We start from the raw sequence: 24,383 nt of genomic DNA on the forward strand, positions 1-24,383 counted from the left end.
TGATGGGTAATGATATGATGAGTTGTGATGTTGATGTTGAATGATGGGTAATGATGTGATGAGCTGTGATGTTGATGTTGAATGATGGGTAATGATGTGATGAGCTGTGATGTTGATGTTGAATGATGGGTTATGATGTGATGAGCTGTGATGGTGATGTTGAATGATGGGTTATGATGTGTTGGGCTGTGATGGTGATGTCGAATGATGGGTTATGATGTGATGGGCTGTGATGGTGATGTGATGTTATGGGCTGTGGGGTAGGCCGGACATGATGTGATGTTGAATGAATATTTCGAAAAATGCCGACCTATGGTCTGCCGGTACATTGCACGATCATGTGCCTTCGTACGTCTGGCTTTTCCGCCGTGCCATTTTTCACTCGTGACGCGGGGTATCTTCCGGCTATTAGCTTCGGCATCGGAATACATCGTGTCCAGCCACTCAGTATTACATGAGTTCTTGTGACATGATGCTTACTGACACTGGAAATAGCCGTCATGAACGAATTCAGCGACCTGTACCACCTTCGCTGGACATATGTTTTTACTCTAATTCTTTCATGCAATACACCACTGCAGTGGTTTATCCGGAATATCAAGCAGGGGGCGTGGTCATTATTACAGCTACGTGATAAGAGCTTTACACGTATAATTACCAACATACAGCTGAAATGACAAGCCCCCTTTTTTGCAGGGTGTGTCGCAAAACTTTTTTCTTTGGGGTGCGGGGTGTCACAGGGATGTATCATGGTCTCGATAAATCACTGACACCAAAAACTGAGAATCTCTCCTCGGAGAAGTGTAACCCATTGTATTCTTTTTCCTCCGAGGAGGGTATATAAGGACGAACACTAAGTGAATTCTTAACGACCGAGGCGTTTGGACACAGAATGTGAGGCGCAAATTGAAGTAAAGACTGCAAGGAGCTCGGAAGACCCCAACTTACAGTCCGTGAAACAAGTTTCTTTTCCTCTCTCACAATCTCTAAATAAATATGTGTCGACACAGTTTACAACAATCCCACTCTTACATGTTTTTATTTGATATTTGAAACAACCTCTCATCATAATCACTTGAGTGTAGTGTAAGTCACTTTTTGAGGTAACTTCGCAAAAGTATCATGAGCAAAGTTAGAAATTTCTATTTCGCTTGACGTCCAAGCCCGCAGAACGCACAACGCGGGCTCCTTTCTTTTTATTTTGCTGCTGAACAAATCCGACGACAGTGACCCCGCCTCTTGCACGTGCGCGGCGCCAGCAGCCTGTCTGCTCCGCCTTGTTGCAGCGCGATGTACTGGATGTACGCAAACGCAATTCCGACGTGCTTCTGAGTTAGGTCGCAGCAGAGCGTTCGTTTGGAGTGCGTGGAGTGCATTTTTTTACGGGGAAGGTGATAAGGCCACTGGCAAGGTTCTATGAAATGTGCGCGGAAAATGGGAACTCGCAGGACTTGGAATTGCAATTCTCACTTTGTGCCCAATTGACAAGGTATATTCGGAACTCCGCTCCCAACTTAATTTCGGCATAGTAGCAATAACTTTCATTTCTCACTTAATTTCATTTTGATAACTTGAAGGTTGTAACTTCATTACATATTTAGCTTAATGACGTAACTCGTAACTAGCAACTTTTGGGTGGTAATTAACTTCCCCGCCTCTGCTGAAATGTACTTTATTGGCGATGAATATCTAAGAAATATCAGCTGCGTGCTCTGATGGAACACTTGTGTCCGATGGATGCTACATGCATGCCGAACACATAATTCCCCAAAACATGACCTATGCACCTCTGATAAGTAAGAGGCCTATAGTGACCTGTATTACATTTAAAACAAAAGACGTCCACAAAAACAATGCCAGCCCGATCTTGTCCTATTTGGATCCCAATCACACAAAGGAAAAATAAGCAATAAGAAGACACAAAATAAGCCTAATAAAACACACTTCGTCAGCACGACAGCACTCTACTGTCGCCTAGTAAAACGCGCGTACGCGACCGAAGGCGGAGGCTCAAATCCAAACCCATCCAATATACATATATACGCACATTATAGCTGTAGGCGAGCAAATGAGTCAAACAGAACAACCGCAACGTGCAGACCGCGCGACCGCAGAACGCCAAATCACAGCTCGATCTAATCTACCGCTCACATTCGCAACATACAGTTGCCCCCGGCTACATGGCATTGCCCTCCGCGCCCCACTACGCCAGAGAGTAACGCGTTCCAAACACTTTCCCTCCCTGCGACCGCCGGTACACAACAAGGGGGGGGGGGGAGGAAGTCCGCCAGGCATCTACAGTGTCAGGCCAATACGCCCACACCAGACACGAAACGCGAAGCGTTTATGTTCGCTCAGTGCACTCCAATATACATTTGCCATTCACTCCGCACGCGTTCGCACAAGTAACAGTCACGACACGTGAAGGTCAGACATCGACTAAACATTGTCGGCTTCAAAACCTATTATGAGGACTTCGAAACCTATCCGTCATCTTCAAAATCTATCGCGCAGACTTCAGCTTCAAAACCTATCCCGCTGACTTCCCCTTAAAAACCATCGCGCTGACTTCAAAACCCAACACACGGACTTCGACTTCCAAACTCACACACGCTGACTTCAACTTCAAAACCGATCACGCTGACTTCAACTTCAAATCCCACCACAGTGACTTCAACTTCAAAACCCATCACGCGGACTTCAACTTCAAATCCCACCACACTGATTTCAACTTCAAAACCCATCACGCGGACTTCAACTTCAAATCCCATCACGTGGACTTCAACTTCAACTTCAAAACCCATCACGCGGACTTCAACTTCAAATCCCATCATAGCCCTTCATTCAACTTCAACATCAACTTCACATCACATCATAGCCCTTCATTCACCTTCAACTTCAACTTCACTTGACATCATGCCGCTCATTCAACTTCAACTTCACATCACATCATGCCCTTCATTCAACATCACATCATTCTCTATGAGGTGATGGTGAATGAAGTCGGTGAAGGCCATCATGAATGAATTCGCCGACCTATGCTGGTGCGGCGCGTCTCCCCTTCCGTCGCTTCACCCGGTGCGGACCGCACCCCCCTAGTAACGCCACTGGATCGAACTCAACTGCTCACGCGCGCGCTGCACCTGTGCTTGTAGTAACTTGGAAGCCGTCCTTGGAAGTAGCTCGTTCTTTTTTTAAGTAACTAAAAAAAACTGCGTAACTGAAGTAACTGCGAGTTACATTTCAGGCCGAAGAACTTCGTTATTAACTTAGTTACATTTTTCACACGATAACTTAACTCGTAACGAGTTCTTTTTGACGGGTAACTTCTCGATCTATGTACGAGTTTTAGTTTGCATAATGCAAAACCCCCGAGACTAGGGAACGCGAAGGGACAGACAGAAGTCTCAAACACGAAGTCTCAAACACAGCTGAAAATTTAACTTCACATACAAGAAATATATACACTGTATATATACAGCTGTATACAGCTGTGTTTGAGACTTCGTGTTTGTGTCTGTCCCTTCGTGTTTCCTACACGCTTAAAAATAAAACTTCACCGCATAGCATACTCCTAGCCAACCATCATCTCGAATGATTACGTTATCTGCCATGATTTGTTGAAAACGGGAGGCGTACGCCTTTTTTGGGACACTTATGCTGTTCATAATTGTCACAAAAATGGCGTACGCCTCCCGTTTTCAACAAATCAGGGAAGATAACGATATCATTCGAGATGATGTTTGGCTAAGAACGTGCTATGCGGTGAAGTTCTTTTTTACGGGTGTAGTCTCGGGGGTTTTATATTATGCCTCATCTTCACCAGCTCGCTTGCTTCCTAGCCGTTTTTTCATAGTTTTAGTTTATTTACTTTGTACCTACATATGTACAAGTGAATCAAATTCAGTTCTTATGGCATACATCCTTCGTCCTTCGAAACCCGCACTCTTAAAAATCAGTTTCACCACATAGCACGCTCCAAACCAACCATCATCGCGAATGGCAACGTTCAACGTTGACGACGTCGCAAACAGGAGGCGGAGCCCTTCTTCATGTAACGACCAATGAGAGGCGAAATACAAAGTATCGAGGTCGATTACTTTGACGAGAATAGGGCACCAGAAGTAGGTTGTCTATCTGTATGTGATCCGTGACCTGTGTCGCTAACTTTGTGTGTGTGTGTGGGGGGGGGGGTTGTTTTATGAGTAGGCGGTTTGCGAATTTTTTTGGTCGTGCAACGGATAGCTAGCATAATAACATTCAGCGCGAATGACCGTCGCGGCGCAATCCGTCCACAAAACCGCCATAGCCATCTTCTCCCCCACCCCGAAAGCCTGTTTGCCTCGTTCACAGCTCAGTGCTCAGCTACCTCAAGGGTCAAGAGTGCGTGTCCTGTATCCATACGCGCATCGTCCTCATCACTTTTAACCTGGATATTTCAAATTCAAACTTGTTATTTGAATAGATGTAATTCAGAATAGTACCAACATGAATAAGAAACATCATAACAGCTTGTTCCGCCGAAAAGAACATCGTGTCGCCATATGGGCGTGGAAGGTGGGGGCAGGGGGGGGGGGCGGCCGCACCCCTAACCAAAAACTAGGGGGGCGACGCCCCCTCACTTTTCGCAAGTGCCGCAAGGCCTGCGTGCCTTTTACGGCACTGGGCGCCAACACGGAGATGAGCCGATTTGTTAGGGTTAGTTTGCTATGACATGCCCCCGACTAATGCGCATGCGGCAGGATGGACACGAAGGCAGGATTAGACATGAAAAAATGGCTTGGTTGGTTAGACTTAGTTTGTTATGACGTCAGACTGGCTGATGCAGGCGGAAGGCGCGACGTAGCCCGCGGAAGGGACAAGTGGTTACTTCGCTATGCCAGGCTATCGACCGATGCATGTTTATAAGTCCGAAACGTCACCAACGCCATACAAGCACTGGACAGCGGATTCGGCCTTACTGTGCCATCAGCTGTAGCGCGCAGAGGCTACCGTTTTATACGTTTGCTGATAATTAACTTCATCATTTATTGAGGTGACATGGCGTGCTGGCCATGTCACGTGGAGACTGGGAGGTACCCGGGTTCGAATCCCGGTGCCGGATGTCTGGGTTTTTCCTGGGTTTTCCTCAGACGCTTCAGACATATATGTCGGCACAGTACCCTTAGAAGTCGGCCCAGGACGCACATTCCCCCTGGGCGTCAGTCGTGACGTTGCCCACCTACGTGAGGCCGACAACGGCGAGCACTTTCACCACCACCACCTATTGAGGTGATAGCGGTGGCGATTCCTGCTTGCTAGTTTATTTGGGGTGCCAATGTGTTCATGAAACGCATAATTTACGGCGCAGGTTCCATGATTTCTGCTTTTTTTAAGAACCTTTTTAGTCGACTTTGTTAGACTACGTTATGTAGCAGTTGTAACTTTCCGAATACAACTTTCATTTCTTGGTGGCTTCTGATAGCGGCGTTTAATGCGGCATTTGTAACGTGTGCGGCGTTAATGCGGCGTTTGGATAGTTTGGTCTTCAGACTTTTCGGCCTTTTGGTTCTCGGCCTTCTCAGTTTTACGTGTTTCAAATTTTCGGCAATTTTGAGTTTCGACCTTCCGATATTTCGGCTTTATGATTCTCAGCGTTTTTGATAGGCTTCCTGGATGTTTCTGAGCTCACTTTGTGTCCACAAATAGAGTTCGTGAAGGGAAAGTACCTGATCATGAAATGGTCTCTCAGCTCTTGACCGTACCAGTAACCCCGTCACACTGACCTTTGCCATTCAGACGTGACAAAGAAATTTCACACTGCACTTATTCCGAAGTCTTCTTTGTGCAGGCAAAATTTCAGATTTTTTTTCTTATTCTTGTTTTTGTAATGACAAGCAGCGTATCTCTTCTCTATTCCTCCCACGATGGTGAGGTTCGCCGGTATCATCTCATATGGCCCGAGTGTGCATAAGGCCCAAGTGATCAGAACGCCCAAATGTTCATAAGACAAAAAAAAAAAAAAAGGGCTTTTTGAACATTCGGGTCAAATGAGCAGGGCAGGGTAAGGTGTCCAGAAGGCCGAAATGCCCAGAAGACAAAAATAGTCATATGGCCCGAAAACCAGGAGGGAAGATTAGGAGTGTCCTAGATATTTACTTTACTTTGCTCCTATGCACAATATTAAATGAATGCGACAGAGGAGAAAAAGGTAACTGAACTAAAAATATTAATAAATGTGCTGAAATGAGGAAACAATTTTTGAAGCAAATAAGATATAGATGTGGAAAAAACTAAATACAAATAAATATGAATCCTTACAGCGTTCAATATTTCGTTCGGTACATTTGGTAGGCTCTGTGCCTAATATTTTTATTGAATAACTTATCCGTTTGCCACATTAAAAGCTTTTCAACCTTCTCTGGAATACTGCTATGACGCACAATAAGTACCGCTTTTTCTGCGAAGGTAACCAAGCCGGGCACGGCAGTAGCGTAGCCAGAAAAAATATTTCTGGAGGGGTTCAGGAGGAAATTTGCATAGGAGAGAAGGGTTTACTCCTCGTTTCCCTATCCCAAACGAGCTACCAAATGCACGATTTCGGGAGTGGTCTGAACGTAGCAAACCATGCCTACGCATGGGACCGTTTTTTCCGCTCTAACCCCTCGGGAACCATATTTTCCGAGATCGTTTGTTCCGTCACCAAATTTTCCGGGGCCGTTCGACCAAATGGGTTCCATCAAATGGGCGAACACCTTGGAATTGATTCTGTAACTGAACTCTCTTACACGGTGGAACAAGCGCAATTTCACACGGTGGAAGAAGCGCATTGTTTGTCTTCACGTCAGAAGGAGCATATTCCGAGGATTCACCGAGTGCAATTGTCCAAAATGGGCGCAACTTGATTAACATAATAAATCTCGGCTCCGAGCAAAATACCAAGCCGTATAGGGCTTCTCGGAAAAGTGTGGAATTCCTGCGCTGTCACATTTGAAAGGCGATCTTACAGAAGAATATTTGTTGCATATAGTATAACTCGCACTGATAGAAGTACCGTACTTTTCTGTGTATAAGCGCCGTTATATATTAAAAAAAGTTATCTGAAGAAGTCCTGCGCAGGATGATGACGCGCATATGATGACTAAAAGCGATAAAACCCCGGTGCAGGGGACATAAAGAGACAACACAGACGAAGCACTGTACATATGATGACATTAGATGACGCGCAGGACTTCTTCAGAGAATTTTTTTAAATGTATAACGGCGCTTATACACAGAAAAATACGGTACTTTTATCAGTGCAAGTTTTGGGACCCTGAGGCAACAGAAGCCTTTCTTTCAAGTGAGGGAAGGTTAGGGCTGGCCTAGAGTGACTCTAGGCTGGCCTAGTTGAATGGGGAAATACGCTTCTGCTGTTTGCGGTTCCATGACCTCACAGGTCAATCTGATGCCTTCCTGGTTTTCGGGCCATATGACCATTTGGGCCTTCTGGGCATTAGGGCCTTCTGGACACCTTATCCTGCCATGCTCATTTGACCCAAATGCTCAAAAGGCCCAATTTCTTTTCGGGTCTTATGAACATTTGGGCGTTCTGGTCTCATGGGCCTTATGCACACTCGGGCCATATGAGATATAACCGCTTTACCAGAGCGCATGTATGTCATGTCTATAGCTCAAGTGGTGAGCCCCTTTTATATGGTGGAAGCGTGTAACATGGAGGAGTGAGCGGGGAAAGAGGGCGCAGGGGAGAAAAGAGGAAGAGGATGGATCTCTTCGGTCCTGCCTTCGCATCCTTGCGTGTCGTTACCATTTACTTTTTTTTTTGCATGCTGGCCAATGTCATGAAAACCAAGGACACATCCACTGCACCAATCCCTCAGGGCCATTAATTCTACATACTCAATTGCTCCGATGACGGGCGATGAACATTTGGGCGTTCTGGTCAGTTGGGCCTCCGCGACTTTGTTCGTTAAGGCTATGGTCTCACTCCCCTCTTAAAAAGAGGCAACTTTGTACCAGACCTGTAGCTCTCATTTTCGTCTGTTGGTGGTGAAACTGGTGCCATTCGGAAGCTATGATTCTTGACTTGGGGGGTCTTCCGATTTTCGGCCAGGCATGCGGTTACGGCACCATAAGGCCTGGAACATGCCAATATCTCCGATTATGGGTGGTCTTTGTACGAGTCTGGCGCAAAAGGGAGAGCAGATAGCGGCGCACAATTTGTTGCGTTGTGTTGTTCTGTGATACGTGGAGGGTGGACCGTCTCGCTCTTATTGATATGTGACGCCTATAATCCGGAAGCGCCTTCAGAAAAACATGAAAAAATGCCTTTCTTTGGTTTCCTGTTTCGAGGTGTTCTAATGCCACCACACTAGCCCAAAAGTGGAATTGGATGGGCAATTATGCGCAAAACAATTGCTGAAAATTTCAGCATGATTGGAAAAGCACAGCGCAGGTTATTACGTTCCCAAGCCATTCGAAAACATTCCGTCCTAACCGAAACTATACAGGATTTCCGGTGGCCACATCGTGTCGGAGCATGTAACTACCGTGTGATCAACTCCAGTATTCTGCGAAAGGTGGCGCTTGTGTCACTTCTGTTCGTTACGTCACGTTGGTTGCGTACTGCTGTGGCTGTGCTGCGGACGCATTCATCCACGCCGTGTTGACTGGTGCTGACTGTCGTGTTCTGATTTGAACTGTTGATATTGCGGTAGGCTGCACGTTCATAGTATGGTTGCTGGGTAGTTTCATTTTAAATCGAACAACGTGTGAAAGTCGTATTTTTTAATTCGCCCAGAAAAAAATATATGTTAGAGGGCAGCTCAAACGATGCAAATAGCGCTACGTGCGACGCTCGTGCGTGGAGTAGTTTCCGCGTAGGAGAGGAGGAAAGTCTGAGGCTTCTTGAGCGCGCTTTCTTCTGGACCGACTTTGATGGAATCTAGCACCGCTGATTTTATGTCTAGGAACTGGAGGTTTTTTTAGATTACAGGCTGTACCATAGACACTGTCGACAGCCACTCACAGAACTCTGAGAGCCACACATTTTCTGTTAAAAAATGCCAAACTTGGCGTAAACGTTCAAAAAGGCCAAACTTTGCTACCAATTTGCTTCATGACGGAACCTCTGAGAACATCAAGCTTAGTGCCATTCGATAGGACATTGAAAGCTGTATAGAGCTCATTTTTCTCAGCCCAGTGGTTTCTGTGTTATTAGCTTGAGAATCACACATGGTAGGCGGAAATTGCCAATGCTGCATCTCAATTTTCTCAAAAATGTCATCTTCGATTTCCTTGATTCTTTTTGAAAAGGCGGGGTAATGTCTCTAGTTTTGACGCCAAGTGAGACAATATTTTATTTTTGCCAGCGATTTTTTTGTCAGGCAGGGTGCACGAGGCTGCGGCCTTGCGCGCCCCACCCACGAGCACGCGACCTTCAACCTCTTCTTTGCTACAGGTGTCCCGCTGACGGAGAAATCAATGACCACACTGCGTGAGCTTGTTGTAGTGTCCCCAGAGCATCGCTTTACGTTTACCCAATGGTGTCCCAGTTCCGTCAGGCTCATTCAAACCCTGGGAGAGTACATGTGTTGCCTGTGCGCCCTTGACGAGGAGTCCCAGTTCGACGAACATGCTGACAAAGCAGTGAGAAGAAACGAAGCGCTTCGTAGAGATCTTTATCCACTGGTAACATCTTAGCTTTTGTTTCAGGTTGCCGTCAGTCCTCCAGGAAGTGTGAAAGTCACATCCTTTTCATTGGTAAAAGAACGAAAAACGGAAGTCTCGAAAAACGTAAAATGTGCCCATTGCAACACCCCTGCAGGTGATGGCTGCCACCATTGGATTAGCATCATCCGATAGCTTTAGGCATGTCCTTTCACATGATATAAAGTGACTGGGTTCAAGCGCATGGATGACTAAATGACTACTGAAGACCACACCGAGGGTTTAAGGTACATACGGCTACCGGAAACGAGGGATTTTAGTTGTGCGTTGTTCTGTCGGAAATTGATTCTCAAGGTGACACTGACACATCTCGTGGGGGGCGAACGTGTTATACTTGAGAGCAGCAACATACTGTCATCGCAGCGGTCTTACGGGTTTTGTACCACTCGTCGTGGTTCCGAGATTACGCTACGGAGCATAAAACTAATTAAAGACAGCATGCACACGTTCTGAACTATCAATTATTGCGCCCAAGCTAAGAGGCGGCTGCAACCACGCGGCCACGAATTTGTATTCTCAGGTGTTGTAACTTTCTGTCCCCTGTGGCCGTAGTTCTGCCTCCTTAATATTAACTCGCACGACAGCCTCGTAGCGTGCGTATGCGCATTGCCTCAAGCACATGCGGGAGAATAGTGAATATGCGCATGTGCCTACGCACACGTCGTGCGTGCGACTCCCATGAAAGTGTGTAATAACAAGTTCAAGTCGACCACGAAAGTATTGCCCTGCACCTCCAAAGGAAAAAATAAACATACGTACCATAAGTGCAAAATAAGTACACAAAGTACACAATGCAAGATCTGGGCATTAAATTACAAAGCGAAGACTACGAAGCAAAACGCGCTCGTAAACATACGAAGAGCGCCTTTGTGTGGAAAAATCGCTCCACGGAAAGGTAGCCCTACGTCTCAATCAAAATGAGAAAAGGTACTTCACCAGCAGCGCAAAGTACCGGCATAATGGACCATTTCCGACAACGCGTATGCACATGCCCAGCCCTTGAGTCCGCCATCTTTGAGCGGAAAACATCGCCATGGACAACGTGCCATGGACCCACCTGCGTGCGAATGAGGTCTGGTAATGAATACAATGCGCATTCACTATCTCCGCATTTTTCTTCCAATCTTTTTTTGCTACTTTCCCATGCAACGTACGTGCCAGTTCGTAAAGCGTCACCATTATTGGGGGGAAAGACACGACGTTCGACATTCCACCGCCAGGGGCGACGCGAATATGCGGAATAAATCGTGAAAAATATTCCGGCTTTTTATAAATAATTAAGATCGAACATGCAAAATGTTCGCGTACCACTCGTGGTTTTGCGATACTAGGCGGACAAAAAATGCGCTTGAACCCGAAAAACGTGAATGCCGGGAATGAAGTAGCTCTGTTCAACAGATTGAATCGTAAGACGACTCTGCGCGAGAGCAAGTATAAAGTAAGGGACCAGGTTAGGCTCACGTTAGATCGCGGCGTGTTTGCCAAAGGCTACGATCACGGTCCTTCAATACTCTTTCTGGTCAGGAAACTCCGCTCGAATACAATAGACTGGGTCACTTAGGGACAATTGCTGCCGCTTGGGGCGATCGCGTCGTTCGGGGGGAGACACCCTCGTGGAGCAGACGACGTTTCCGCAGCACTGCGTGTTTTCAGGGAATATTTGATGAGCTACTTTTTAAAGTTCATTTCGTGTTCATAGCAGAAATAATTAATTCTCGAAACGATTCGTGATTTGAGCCGGCACATTTCAGTTCAGTGAGCGTAAATTTACAGATTTGCTGCGTATATTGCAACTTTCGTTGTTGTCTTTCTTTGACACGGAAAATTTTACTTTTGCTCTCACTCGGGGCTCTCCATGGTGGTCGAGAAACATATTATTGCATTTTGTTGCACACTCACTCAATCCAGTGATATATTGTAAGCTAATGACGCTTTCCGTAGTTATTGCGTGAGGGCGAAACTTTCCAAACGCGTGATTTTCTTGTTTTCCTCGTAGCAGTTTGTTGTAACTTGAACAGAGATAAAAGACGAGGTGATTCTATATCAGCGCAGACAGATAAGACTTCAGAAGAAGTACGTATAGAAATCCTGTATTTTAATCGTCTAAAATGATCTCTGGCGGTATGAGAGCCGAGGGATACACATGCTGCAAATCGTATGCCTCGATCGTTTACGGCGAGGAAATAGCTTATATTGTTTTTTGATGTGGTGCAGTGCCATGCACAAGGTTTACCGTATCGTAGAGAGCAATTTTTGCACACTTTGGGATGAGATGATGGGAAAACTCGTTGTGAGAGATCACAACAAAACGAGCATGTACAATGATTGGTGCCTCCTGAATGTAGTTTGGACGAATACTCTGTATTGAGGAAACGATATGTTCCTTTGCCGATTCCAACAGGATTCAAGCCGGGTTGTTAAATTAGCACGATAGAATTTGCTTTTGCTGAAGTGTGGCCTGATAGCGCTTTCCGACTATAGAATTTGGCTGACAAGATTCAGATGTCAAACTCAACGGCTACACTATCATCGCGTTGTAGATAGCCTCGGCATATGAGTCAGGTCAGTTCCAGGACATTTCACTGAGCAAACTATTTAAAATGTGCAATGGAGTTTTACTTGGGAGGTCAGAAGGAAATTTTGGGATTGCAAAAAAACTACGTTTACGAGAACAACACGGTGGTATCTGGTAACAAAAAAAAAAAAATAATAATAATGGTAAAATAAAATAAATAGATAAAAATGAAAAGAGATAAGCAGGGGGATGGAGACAAAATCTCTTGTGTTAGCCTTTCTCTTCAAATTCAGGATGAAGACAAGGAAACTGTATACTTTTTAGCACTATAGACGGACATGAATGGGGTCTAGAGTCTGTAGTTTATGGTCCGCAGAAGCTTTTGGCGCCTTGCAGAAGCATTACAGAAAGGAAAAAAACAGGAAAAATGAATAGATAAAAAGAGAAAGACATCACCCCTTCCTCTGCCTGCTTCCGGTGCAGCAAAAACTGTAGGTATGAGCGGACTTCGTTTACTAAGCCGACTTGGCATTACATCTTTCCCCCAAGTTGTATCCCAAGACAAGTTATTATATAGATGTCATGTTGAATTATGTATATTTGAAAATTTTACAGTTCTTAGTGTTTGATGCTACTCATGTCACACAGTGAACAACTTGAAGGAGCTCAACAAACCTCGCTCATCGCACTACATCTACAATAAGGCTATTAGCGAATATTTCCTGTAGACCAAGTCATCTCTGTTTTTTAGACAAAGAAAAAATACTTTCATTCAGTCCTCGTCAAGTTAAGGCTCCTTTTCCATGAAGAACATATAGCCATCACGAAATGCTGCACGTTCGAATCAGGAGAAGTCTCCGTTACATGTGTAGATCATTCTTACATACGAACAGAGTGCAAAGATTGCAATAAACTTCAGGGATATTTAAAAAGGAACCTTTGCTTACGCACTCAAAACGCAAGCACAAAGAAAGAAAAAGTGTACACTTGCAAACACCCATAGAAACACTCTGCAAGCCATACGCGCAGGCACCGGCGGACACGAAAGTCTCCCCTCGAACGATCGCCGCGCCACCACTCGCCCCTCGGCCGCCGAACTGAAGTTCTCGCGCGAGTTTCCTGACCAGAAAGAGTATTGAGAGACCGTGCTACGATCAAAGGTGGACGGCCGACGTGTTCGAGGTGTCGCGAACGAGAAACTCCCATCCACCCGTAGTGTGCGTGAAAGATTCGACGGGAAAAGAAACACTGGGATCATTCTACGAGCAGGTATTGCAGCCCGTCCACCATCTTTCCTCGTACGATAAGCGACTCATATCCGCGGTGATTAGAAAGAAAATTAACGGTGTATTGCACTACTTGGTTCATTGGTTCGGATACGCCAAAGATCACGATTCTTGGGTGCCCGCCAGCGATGTCAGCATTTGCTCCCGAACGCCAGCATGAACCTGCACCCGTCCAACACGCCGAACGGCTTCACGACCGCGTTAGATAAGCCGCTACACCTGGATGATTCGTACGTTGTCGGTCGAGAGGGATTTTTCATTCCCAACAGCTTCCTGAACGTGAACCAAGCGCCGGATAACCTGATAACGCCATCAACGGAGAACAGGCAAACAAAACAGCTCACGTTCGAAGATACGGACACACTATTATATAAAATATTCCCCGACTATGGGATAAAGTGGACTTACGATGAAGATCACTATGTGTTTAAAGCTCAGCTCCGCCGATTTTACGACTGCGACAGAATGGAGCCATGCTTGGGCTGTGCGTTCGTTTCCGCACAGGGAGCATACATGTGAAAATTTTTCATCCATTTGTTTGTAGTTTTTAAGAAAACAATTTTTTAAATTTCCCTGGCACGGCGGTCCTGTGGTCGGCAAACCCTGACCAATCCCGGCTTCGTCCTGGCTTAGCCGCGCTCGTGGCTTGGCTAACGCCAAATCGTCGATGCGATGGCGGAGATCTATGGGCGAAGGTGAATGTTTTCGGTGTGTTCCGTGATAATTGCTGTCGTTATTAGCCTCAAATGTAGTTTTGCCGGTCTTCTTTAACAAGCCTAACATGATGGCCTCGTTGTGCAACGACGGCCGTCGTGAGCGGACATTCTGTGCCTGCACTGTGCTTCATGCTACCAACAAGACCTAACACCTAACGTGTGACGTACACTTACGCATTCTCAATAGCTTTGGCAGCGCACTATGCGCGGACTTGCTGCGCGTGCAGAAAGCACCACCAAAGCTATTGAGAACGAGAACGTGCTCGAAGACGAAGTATTCCTTATAAGAAACATGATAAAACGGTGCGGTGGTCCCCGATAGCTCGTGACAGCTATTTCAGCACGATACAGCGGCTATGACGGAGTGTAAACACAAACTGGTTGCCAGGCAGAGCTGGCTAGGTGTGGCTATCCAATCCGCGCAGTTCCAAGTATGACGTCACAAGTGGAGCCGCCGCCCGGTAGTTTCTCTCAAATTTCTCACGAAGGAGTATGGAAATTTGGAAAGCAATGTGCGTTTATGAATGAAGTTGGGACCACGGTTCTGAATATCACAACGTCTTCATACTTTCGGAACAGCAGCGGAGCTGCTACCATCGCGTGTGCGCTCGGTGAAATTAATTGACAGACCGCTGCATCTCGCTTTTGGAATCGTCGACATCGATGGAGATCACATGGAGGGCGGCAGAGTACGCACGGTCCCAAACGTGTTACCGCTTGCGAATGAAAGAGACGTTATTATGCGAGTTCGTCAAGTGATACTGATCAATAACGGTCTAATTTTGGAACCCGAATTGCTAATTACCGACACATTCAACAAATTCTTCAGAGCGACGAACGATACAGGATCAAGGGTGAAATACAAAGACAACACTAAGGCTCGGATTCTCGCTCCGCCCTGAGGGTTAAGTGCACGCGCAGGGACCCTTTCGTCCATTCACGAAGCATGGCAGAAGGGCCCCTTCGCGTGCGCTTAACACTGAGGGCGAACCGAGAATCCGGGCCTTACTCGCTCTCTCTCCCGACGAATTTCAGCTTGTCAACCGAGTTCCTGGACCTCATTCAGGTGAAGCACGTCCACACTGAAGGATCCCGAAAGCGCATCACGTGTAATCCCATAGCGAAGATGTACCGCATTCACATAAATACTCGAGAGACGGAAACTCGGCGCATTTCACTTCCACCAAATTACTACGAAACACCGGAAGCTCTCGTGAGCGCCGTCAATGAGCGTCTGCGACCCGAGGCTTCCCTCGCGTACGATGCATGCAGACTTGTACACGTTACTCGAAAAATGTAATCGATTACCGTTACTTTTACTTGCCTCGCATATGTAATTTTTTACCGTTACAAATTACTTGTCGAAAAAAGTAATAAAGTAACGGCAAAAAAGTAACGCGTTACTTTCTTCGTTACTTTTGCGATTTAAAAGAGCGAGAGTGACTGTATACTAATACGCTCAAATTGCGAAGAGTACCAATAACTAAAGGAGTCAATACACATGTCAGGCACTTTACGACAACACTTTATACAACAAAGGACAAATTGCTTAACAATTGATGGTCCTATTCAGCTTCAGCAAAAGCTGTTTCTCAAAGTTGACATCGGCCAGCCTCCCACGCTTTCTTGTCAAAATGTCCGCCGCCACGCTGAATACTCGTTCAACGGCGGCACTTGTTGGAACCGCCGTGTTGTACCTCAGGTAAACTTGTCGGATGGTTGGGTGGTCCGCCAACAGTGAGATCATAGAACCACTAGCAGAAGAAGCGAGGCATCGCGAGACCACAACGCCCTGGTCCTCCTTTTCCAGGGGCAAGGCGAACGTGAAATAGTCGTCCTCCTCTTCCTCCTCAGCCAGACGTGTGGTGCTGCCGTGAGTGCTTGAAGCATCGTGCTGCTTGTGGTCACACGCGTAGTAGCAAGGGCGATTCACCTCTTCAGTCAGAAGTTCCACGAGCTCCCGTCGCCTTGACTCGTCGTCCACCCACCGATCTTTGAACCGTGGGATCACGACAGTTGATAGCAGCAGTTCCCGGTCGTCATACATGTGGTCGAAGCTGCGAGCAGGAATAAACAACATATTAATTTTCATCGCACGAGATAAAAACTTCGAAATTAACTATGGCTGACAGGAGTATATGAAGACTATATAGCGGGTATGCATACAAACTCACCGGGTTTGAATGCCCTCCAGGAGCGCATGAACAAGAGGAGAGCAGAACTTCAGCCCGGACATAGCCAAGTGCTCCAGGCGCTTCTTTAGCACAGTAATCGTTGGCAGCAAATACCCTAGAGAGATATCCTCTCTTTGGAGCACGTCGATGGCGCACGCCACGGGCTTCATGACCTGTCGACAAATGCAGATGCTACAATGCTGACACAGTGACACATGAATGCAAATCATCTGCTACATACAGCACAATACTCCTTTATGAAGTGCAGGTCTCGCGGGCGCTGGAAGGGGGAAACCTGAAGGGTTCTGCAGAGGCCGTCGAGATCCTTCCCTGCGTTGTCCAATTCCAGCAGGCAACGCATGGCGTCGAAGAAGGAATTCCAGCGCGTGCTGACGGGCCTTACCAATGCGCGCCCGCAATATCGCTGAATTGTTTCCGCCGCCACAGCAGATTGGCCTTGTTTGTTCCATATAGCCCGGCAGGTACGAAGTACTGAACCCAGTGGCCTAGAAAACATTTCATGCCGTTCGGCCTTTGACGCATCCACAGTGGCCACTAAGTTCAATGTGTGCGCCGAACACCGCTGGTGAGGTGGAAGGCGCACACGCCCGTGTACGTCGCCATCAGCCATTCCGTCGAACAGTGCAGTGACGTCCACCGCCTCCGCTGCCAAGTCGTCGTCCTCCGCTTTCGGTTCGGCAGCCTCTCCGAGTACCCTGAAGCAGGAAAAAAAAATCCTAATGTAGCAACACACGCCGTCAACACCAGCAAAACTTGTGACAGAACAGAAGTACCTGAAGGCTTTCACAAAATTGCTGCCGTTGTCCGTAACAACTTTGGTAATCTTTCCGTGCAGTGCGAAGCGTTCGAACGTCTCACCAAGAACATCCGCGATCCGATCATACGATATCTTGCCTTGCATTCGCCGGCAGACCAGAACAGCTGACTTCCTCGCAAGGCTTTCGGGGTTCAGCCAAGACACTGTCGCTGCCAGGTAGGCTCTGAAAATATCAATCAAATAAATTAATAAATGACAGCTGACGAGATCTTGGGATGTGCGCGTTCTCCTGGAACCGTATTCTTTCTTTTGAGTGTGAAAAAATGTCAAAGTAAAGCATAATGTAAAGTACGTCGGCAGACAATCGTAAGGCAATAAACAAACTTTTATCTCACCGTCGAAATGTCGTCCAACAGTCAGCGGTGACCGCCACATGGGAGACCTTCTCCAGCGTCGACACTAATCTGTCTTGCATTGTGTCGTAGCTGTCTGAAATGCGCGTGGTGAGCATTCTTCGAGTCACTACGGTAGAATGGGGAGCTAAACTCTTGACTAAATTTACAAAGCTTCGCGCCTCCACCACAGAGTAAGGCTGCATGGTGTCCACGACAAAAGCAACTATCGCGTCGTCGACCGTTTGCTGGGGAACGGCGGCTTGGGCAAAGCTGAGCTTCGGTTGTTTCGCCATCGCCGTCTCGACGTCTTCGGGTTCCTCTGCCACCCTTGATCTCTTCTTCGACAAGCGCTCGAACGTGGCCAGGTGCAGATCATGTTGCGCCTGAAAATATATTTTAAAAAATCGCACTTTGCATTCACTTCCAACATTTCCGTAATGCGAGCTACTAAAGCCTGTACGGACAACGCGATGACACCGCTGAATGGTCCCCACCGAACATCAAATCTCGCATTACTAAGAGCAAATTCCACCAATTCTGAATTTCACTACAAATCAACAGGAAATTGACTTACCTTGATGTGCTTCTTTAGGTTTGAATGTGTTGACCTTGCACAGGACAAAATCTTCTCCTTCGGCTGACATAAGACGCATTTGAAAAGCAAATTATTTTCACCCTTTTCTCCGACTACAGCGAACAACTCCGACAGCTGCGGCCATGGCGATAAGTTGGGAGAACTTGCCATTACTGTACTCAAGAGTAACCAGCCAGCAAGTGACAATCACGCTGTCTCCTCTTCCAACTCCGTGGGCACGTCCATCTTTAAGCGGTTGACCCTCCAAGAACTGACGAATAGCAGCACTGTTGTCTGGCTTAATCCCCTGAGTGTGTCATTGATGGAACCCCCAACCCAATGACTCAATAAGCAAGAGGTCTTGCAGTTGCCCCCGGTGTTCCTAGTGTCTGAGCAACCTACTTTGTTCGTATTCCCAGAAGACGCCGGACTAGAGGCACACAGAACGACACAAGGCTCCTTTGTAAGGAGTACGCACAACCAGCACCACAGAACCACATAGCCTCCTTTGTGCTTTCATCACTGAAACGTCCCAAAGTAATGACCCCAAAAAGAAAAAAGAAATGTTCAACACACTTTCCAGGATGCCTGGTTATTATCTACCAAGTTCTTATGGCCTACTTCGGAGCCGTTCCATAGGGATTTTGGGAATTCTCCAGGAGGCGACATATGTGGCATGCCACTACGTGAGTCACTTATTGGAAAGTCAAACACCTCTCCAGTTTGGATTTTTTGACTAAACCTTCGCGGAAAAAGTAATCGATTACAAGTAAAAAATTACCGAAAATTGTAACGATATTACTTTACAAATTACTTGACCAGAAAAGTAATCGGTTACTTACAAAATTACTCGAAAAAGTAATTTTTTACTTGTAACGGGATTACTTGTAACGCGTTACGTACAAGTCTGGATGCATGGAGGAAGAGGTGTTTGCTGAGCTTGCGACAAAATGTGTTGCTTACATTATCCGATTACTTTGCGTACCTACTGGGTTTCGGCGCGAAAACCGTATTTACCGAAAATGATACGGGTGTTGATGAAGTGACCATAGATCTTCCCATTAACTGTGTTATGACATACACGGATCTCGTCAAGCCCTCCGTAGTGGGAAACGGGCGTCATCCGATACTGAAATTATTTCCATTCGTTTACGATGTGAGCAAACGCTCCTCTTAACCCTTTCTCTTACAAGCGTCTAGCAACTATGTGCGCGGCCTCGTGTGTTCCCTGTCTAACCATGGCGCGTTGCCGTGTAAGCGTTGTGCTTTCTACAAAATAAAGTCATTCTCTCGTTATGTCACCCCGTCATCCAGCCAGCTAGCCTTCACATATGGCGCAGTCGACTCAGAGCCTGTTCAAGAACCCGTAAGCCCTTCACCTCAGCCTTCAGCCTTGAGCAACTGACTAAGCCATCGTCACAGCTAAGCCTACTTTCTCTTCTCGCCAATATGCCGCTTATCAACTGTCGGAAGCATCGCCCGGTGAGCTAACGGGCTTTACTGCGGACTTCCTCCGCGAAGAACTTGTCCGGCGTCAATTAGACACATCCGGGTCGAAAGAAGACCTCATCAATCGCCTTCTAACTAACATCGCGCAAACAAGTGCTGCGTCACAGAGCATGCAAGACGCACAACAGACTCTACCCGACTCATCAGCCCCAACTTCTGCTTTACCTGGGTTGTCAGTTACGGTGCAAGTGACTACTCTGCCTGATCTATCGGCCGCAGTTCCCGTTTTCGATGAGACTAAAGGGATCCTGGCCCGCGCATGGATCGAAGACTTGGAACGCATTCGTAGCTTGGCATCATGGAGCGACGCTACCTTACGTCTTATCGCCATTGGGAAGCTTCGCGGCACTCCTAAAAACTGGCATTTTGCAACCGGCGATGCGCATTCAACATGGTCTGCTTGGAAACAAGCCTTTCTACGACAGTTCGATGTGGACCTTTCGCTTATTCAATGGCAAACCAAGGTGGTGACTGTCGTACAATTGAAGGACCAGACACTTTGCAACTATGCGTTCGCAAAGCTTCGCTTTATCAAACGCTGCCCGCTTCAGCTCTCAGACGTACAACAAATCGAGTACCTTCTACAAGGCTTAAAAAGTCAGAACGTAGCAACGGCCATCGCAGCCCAGCGGCCTTCGACAGTAGAAGAATTTTTGAGCATTTGCACAGACCTGGACAAAACTTTCGTTCATATGCAGAGTATGCATACCAAAGACCCTGTGCTGCCATTGCCAACGCCAATTCCACGAGATCCTCACCAGCCTCCACCACTAGCATCCCAACCTCAAAGCCTGGCTTCGCGTAACCGGGCCACCCCTCGAACAGCTGCTGAGAGAGAAGAACGCTACCAGGCTATCACAAATAAGTATGGTACACCTGCATATCGTCCTGGCCAAGACCATATAGACGCTGTCTGTTACAAATGCAAAGGAAAAGGTCACCTCCCCGCGCATTGCCCCCCACACAACCAAAATTGGTGTCATCGTCCCCGCCAGCCGGACCACCTGTACAGCCATCCTTCTCGTGTCTGCACTCTTCAGAGTCCACCACTGGATCTCTTATTTCGTGTAATGTCATTCAAGCACAAGTTGAAGACGTTGGCTCAGTAGTGGCATTCCCCGATAGTGGATCAAAGCTCTCTATCATCTCGGAGTCTCTCGTATCACATCTTCAACTTTCCCCATGGACCCAAGCTCCGTTAGTCGTCGTCGGTGGAGAAAAAGTGTACCCATCGGGACAGATTGTGCTTCAGATATCGATACAGGCTGTCAGCGCCCCTGTACACTTGGCAGTCCTTCCAAGGAATGCTGTGCCCCTCATCCTGGGTGAGGATTGGTTGGCCACAGCCCATATGGAACTCCATGTGAAGCCACCATTCGCCACAGAACTTTACCATCGCCCCACGGGATTCACAATAACTTGTGTTGAACACTTCCTTCCACTGTTCTCTCATGCAGTGTTTGTGTACAACTCAGCTCTTGCACAAGCGCAAGCCGCATTCCAGCAAGGCGGACTTCAGACCAAGCCATTACTTCATCAGGAGTTCCCAGCATGGGCAGTCTTTGAAAGCCTTCCAGACCAGCCTGTACCTACAGAAGTGGAGACAACATCCCAGTCAGCTCTGCACGTTAGCACAACACTTTTTGACCAGAATTCACCGCAGCAGCCATGCCTGCCTGACAAGCCACGGGTAGGCGTACAGCTTTCTTCAGTTGAGGCCCAGCAAGTGGAGGATGTGCTCCTTCAGCATGTCAATTTGTTTGCCAATGATGACCAAGACCTGGGACTGTACACGGGTGTTCAACATTCCATTACTTTGCTACCAGATGCTAAGCCATACAAGAGGCAGCCTTACCGCTATATGGCAGCTGATCGAGCGTTTCTGGAGGAACAAACACGTGTATTGCTTGACAAGGGCATAATTGCACCAGCCTCTGGCCCTTGGGCGTTCCCGGTTGTTGTCGTCTCACACGAACAGAAAAAGCGACTGTGCGTGAACTACGTGCCATTAAACAAGCAGACCGTCAGTGACGTGCAACCTATTCCCAGAATTGATGATATGATTGATGACATCTCTGGCGCATGCATCTTTGCTTCCCTAGACCTCAAATTTGCCTACTGGCAAATTGCTCTCCGCCCGGAAGATCAGATAAAAACATCATTTGTCACGCACAAAGGTACTTACCAGTGGACCCGTATGTCTTTTGGCCTTAAGAATGCGCCCTCAACCTTCGAGCGAGCCATGAACACCATTTTCAGCAAACTTGTAACAGGTCACCCCAAATGTGGTGTACGCGTATATCTCGACGATGTTTTGGTGTTTGCTACCAATTTTGATGAATTTTTGCACGTCCTGGACCAGACCCTGTCTCTTCTGCAACAATCAGGCTTTAAGGTGTCATTGGAGAAATGCACCTTTGCTGTGGAGTCACTCAAGTTCTTGGGCTTCATACTGTCTAAAGATGGCAAGTTACCCAACCCGGCAAAGGTTGAAGCTATAGCCAAGATGCCTACACCCGCCACAACTAAAGCAGTGCTTTCTTGGCTGCAAACCGAGAGTTTCTACCGGAAGTTCATAAAAAACTTCGCCCAGATAGCACAGCCCTTGCAGGCCATGATGAAAAGTGGTGTCTACGAGTGGTCCCCCGCTTGTGAAGCAGCATTTACTACTCTTCGAGAAGCACTCGTCTCGCCTCCAGTCTTAGCACACTTTGATGAGTCTGCTCCTACACTCGTCACTACAGACGCGTCGGCAAAAGCTCTCGGAGCAGTACTGTCCCAACAACACAATGGCAAAGAGCATGCCGTAGAATATGCAAGCCGCGCCCTGACAGAGCCTGAGCAGCGTCTTCACAGCAATGTATGGGAGGCCATTGCTGTTCATTGGGCAGTGACTGTAAAGTTCCGACACTACCTTGTTGGTCGTCAGTTCATCTTGGTTACCGACAATTGGACTGTCGCATGTCTGACATCATCACTGAAGCCATCACGCAGATTCGTCAGCATGCGAATGGATCTGGTAGAATTTGACTTTTCGGTACAACACAAGCCTGGACGCTCCAATGTCGTGGCAGATATGCTTTCTCGATATACATGTGCCACGTTCTCCCCGGCTCAGCTTGCAGAATTGCAGGCGCGAGACGGCTTTTGTGCATCTCTTCACAAAAAGTTGTCCTCTCCAGAGAATGACTGTCAGTCTTTTGTCCTCATCAACGATGTTGTGTATCGGCAACTGTCTCCGCACGCGTATGTTTTTGTGGTACCGGCCAAAATGCGCCAGTCCATCCTGGAATTGACCCATGACTATGCAGGGCATATGGACGCCTTACGCACATATGAAAAAGTTCGCCAACGATTCTGGTGGCCACATATGCGAACAGATGTCACATCTTATGTTGCTGCTTGCACAACCTGCCAAGTAAACAACAGACCAGTTTCAAAGTCTGCTAGCCTTATGGGGTTAATGCCAACCACAGAGATTCCCTTTAGTACAATCGCGATGGACCACATCACGATGTCACCAGATGGTCCTCACCGTTATCTCTTGAACGTCATCGACTTCGCAACCCGTTACGTAGTACCGAAAGCTGTCGCCTCCACAGGAGCTCAAGAAGTCATTTCTCACTTGTGGACCGTGTTTCACCGCTTCGGAGTCCCCACCGATTGCCTCTCAGATCATGGCAGTGCTTTCGAAAGTCATGCATTTTGCCGTTTGATGTCCCACCACGGTGAGACACTTCACTACTCCGTCACATATCGGGCGTCCAGTAATGGCTTGGTGGAACGAAGTAATGGAACTCTGGTGACAGTACTACGCAAGTTGTGTAGCCCCGACAGTCAGTGGGTAAAGAATGTGGACAAGGCTGCATTCTCACTTGAACTACTCTCTCTACAATTCTCATTTGAACTACTTCATGGCTATACTCCACGACTCCCTCACCAACAGACCGTCCATCCAGATAACACATCTCTGGAGAATCGTCTTTTGGATCTCATTGAGGCTCGTACTCTTGCTTTAGAGCACTCAGAAACAGCTCGAGAAGAAAGGAAGCAACGATATGACAACCACCATCGAACTTTAAAGTTCACAGTCGGGCAGACAGTTTGGATCCAGCGGCAGGAACCTGTCCTCTCAGGTGCCACGAAGTTAGCACCGACGTTTAGGGGCCCCTACAAAGTTTTGTCGCAGAAGACGCCGACAACGTATGTGGTTGCCAAGTTATCTCCGTCCACTGTACCTGCTCCGACGAAGCTTGTACACTGTAGTCAGATGAGACGGTTCACGCCTCCACACATCGATGCTACGTTGCAGCCGGCTTCTACTTCTGCAGAAATTCCCCCACAGAGATCTCCTGAGCTTCCACCTGCAAACCCATCGGGTCCAAGCTCCGTGATACCTATCTCGCCTGACATCGTACACCCACAAGTGCCTGCGCGTCCAGTGCGGAACAGGCGGCTCCCGGCTCAATTACAGGACTTCGATCCCACTGATGACATTTAACTATCCGTTACTGCATCTGTATTGCCTTCTACCATCAGTTGTGACTTTTGGTGCTTTTATTGTTCATGCATTATGCACTTCATGTCATGTTTTCCTTTGAATTTTAGTAGTAGCAGCAGTTATCTCCTTGTACACCACGGGACGTGGTCTGTAGAAGGATGTCGGATGTGAGCAAACGCTCCTCTTAACCCTTTCTCTTACGAGCGTCTGGCAACTATGTGCGCGGC

General features: G+C 47.3%; 1 protein-coding gene across 1 annotated transcript; it reads right to left on the reverse strand.

The window, feature by feature from the left end:
- Positions 1-15,774: 15,774 nt before the first annotated feature.
- On the reverse strand, positions 15,775-19,050 carry LOC135398494 (uncharacterized). Its single transcript, XM_064629894.1, has 6 exons — positions 18,147-19,050; positions 17,573-17,955; positions 17,194-17,400; positions 16,641-17,115; positions 16,400-16,572; positions 15,775-16,282 (listed from the first exon to the last, which is right to left on the reverse strand). The coding sequence occupies exons 1-6, from the start codon at positions 18,315-18,317 to the stop codon at positions 15,775-15,777; spliced, it is 1,917 nt and encodes a 638-aa protein (XP_064485964.1). The 5' UTR covers positions 18,318-19,050.
- Between the last annotated feature and the right edge of the window lie 5,333 nt (positions 19,051-24,383).

The sequence above is a fragment of the Ornithodoros turicata genome, chromosome 6 (assembly GCF_037126465.1).
Source record: "Ornithodoros turicata isolate Travis chromosome 6, ASM3712646v1, whole genome shotgun sequence".
NCBI classification, from domain to species: domain Eukaryota; kingdom Metazoa; phylum Arthropoda; class Arachnida; order Ixodida; family Argasidae; genus Ornithodoros; species Ornithodoros turicata.

What these genes read in the sequence shown, in the direction of transcription:
- LOC135398494 (XM_064629894.1), bottom strand. Translation starts at nt 18,317, where the DNA reads ATGGCAAGTTCTCCCAACTTATCGCCATGGCCGCAGCTGTCGGAGTTG. An exon ending in ACCTAAAGAAGCACATCAAG is followed by an intron (nt 17,956 to 18,146) that starts GTAAGTCAATTT and finishes ATATATTTTCAG; the next exon opens with GCGCAACATGATCTGCACCT. An exon ending in CTGGAGGGCATTCAAACCCG is followed by an intron (nt 16,283 to 16,399) that starts GTGAGTTTGTAT and finishes TCCTGCTCGCAG; the next exon opens with CTTCGACCACATGTATGACG.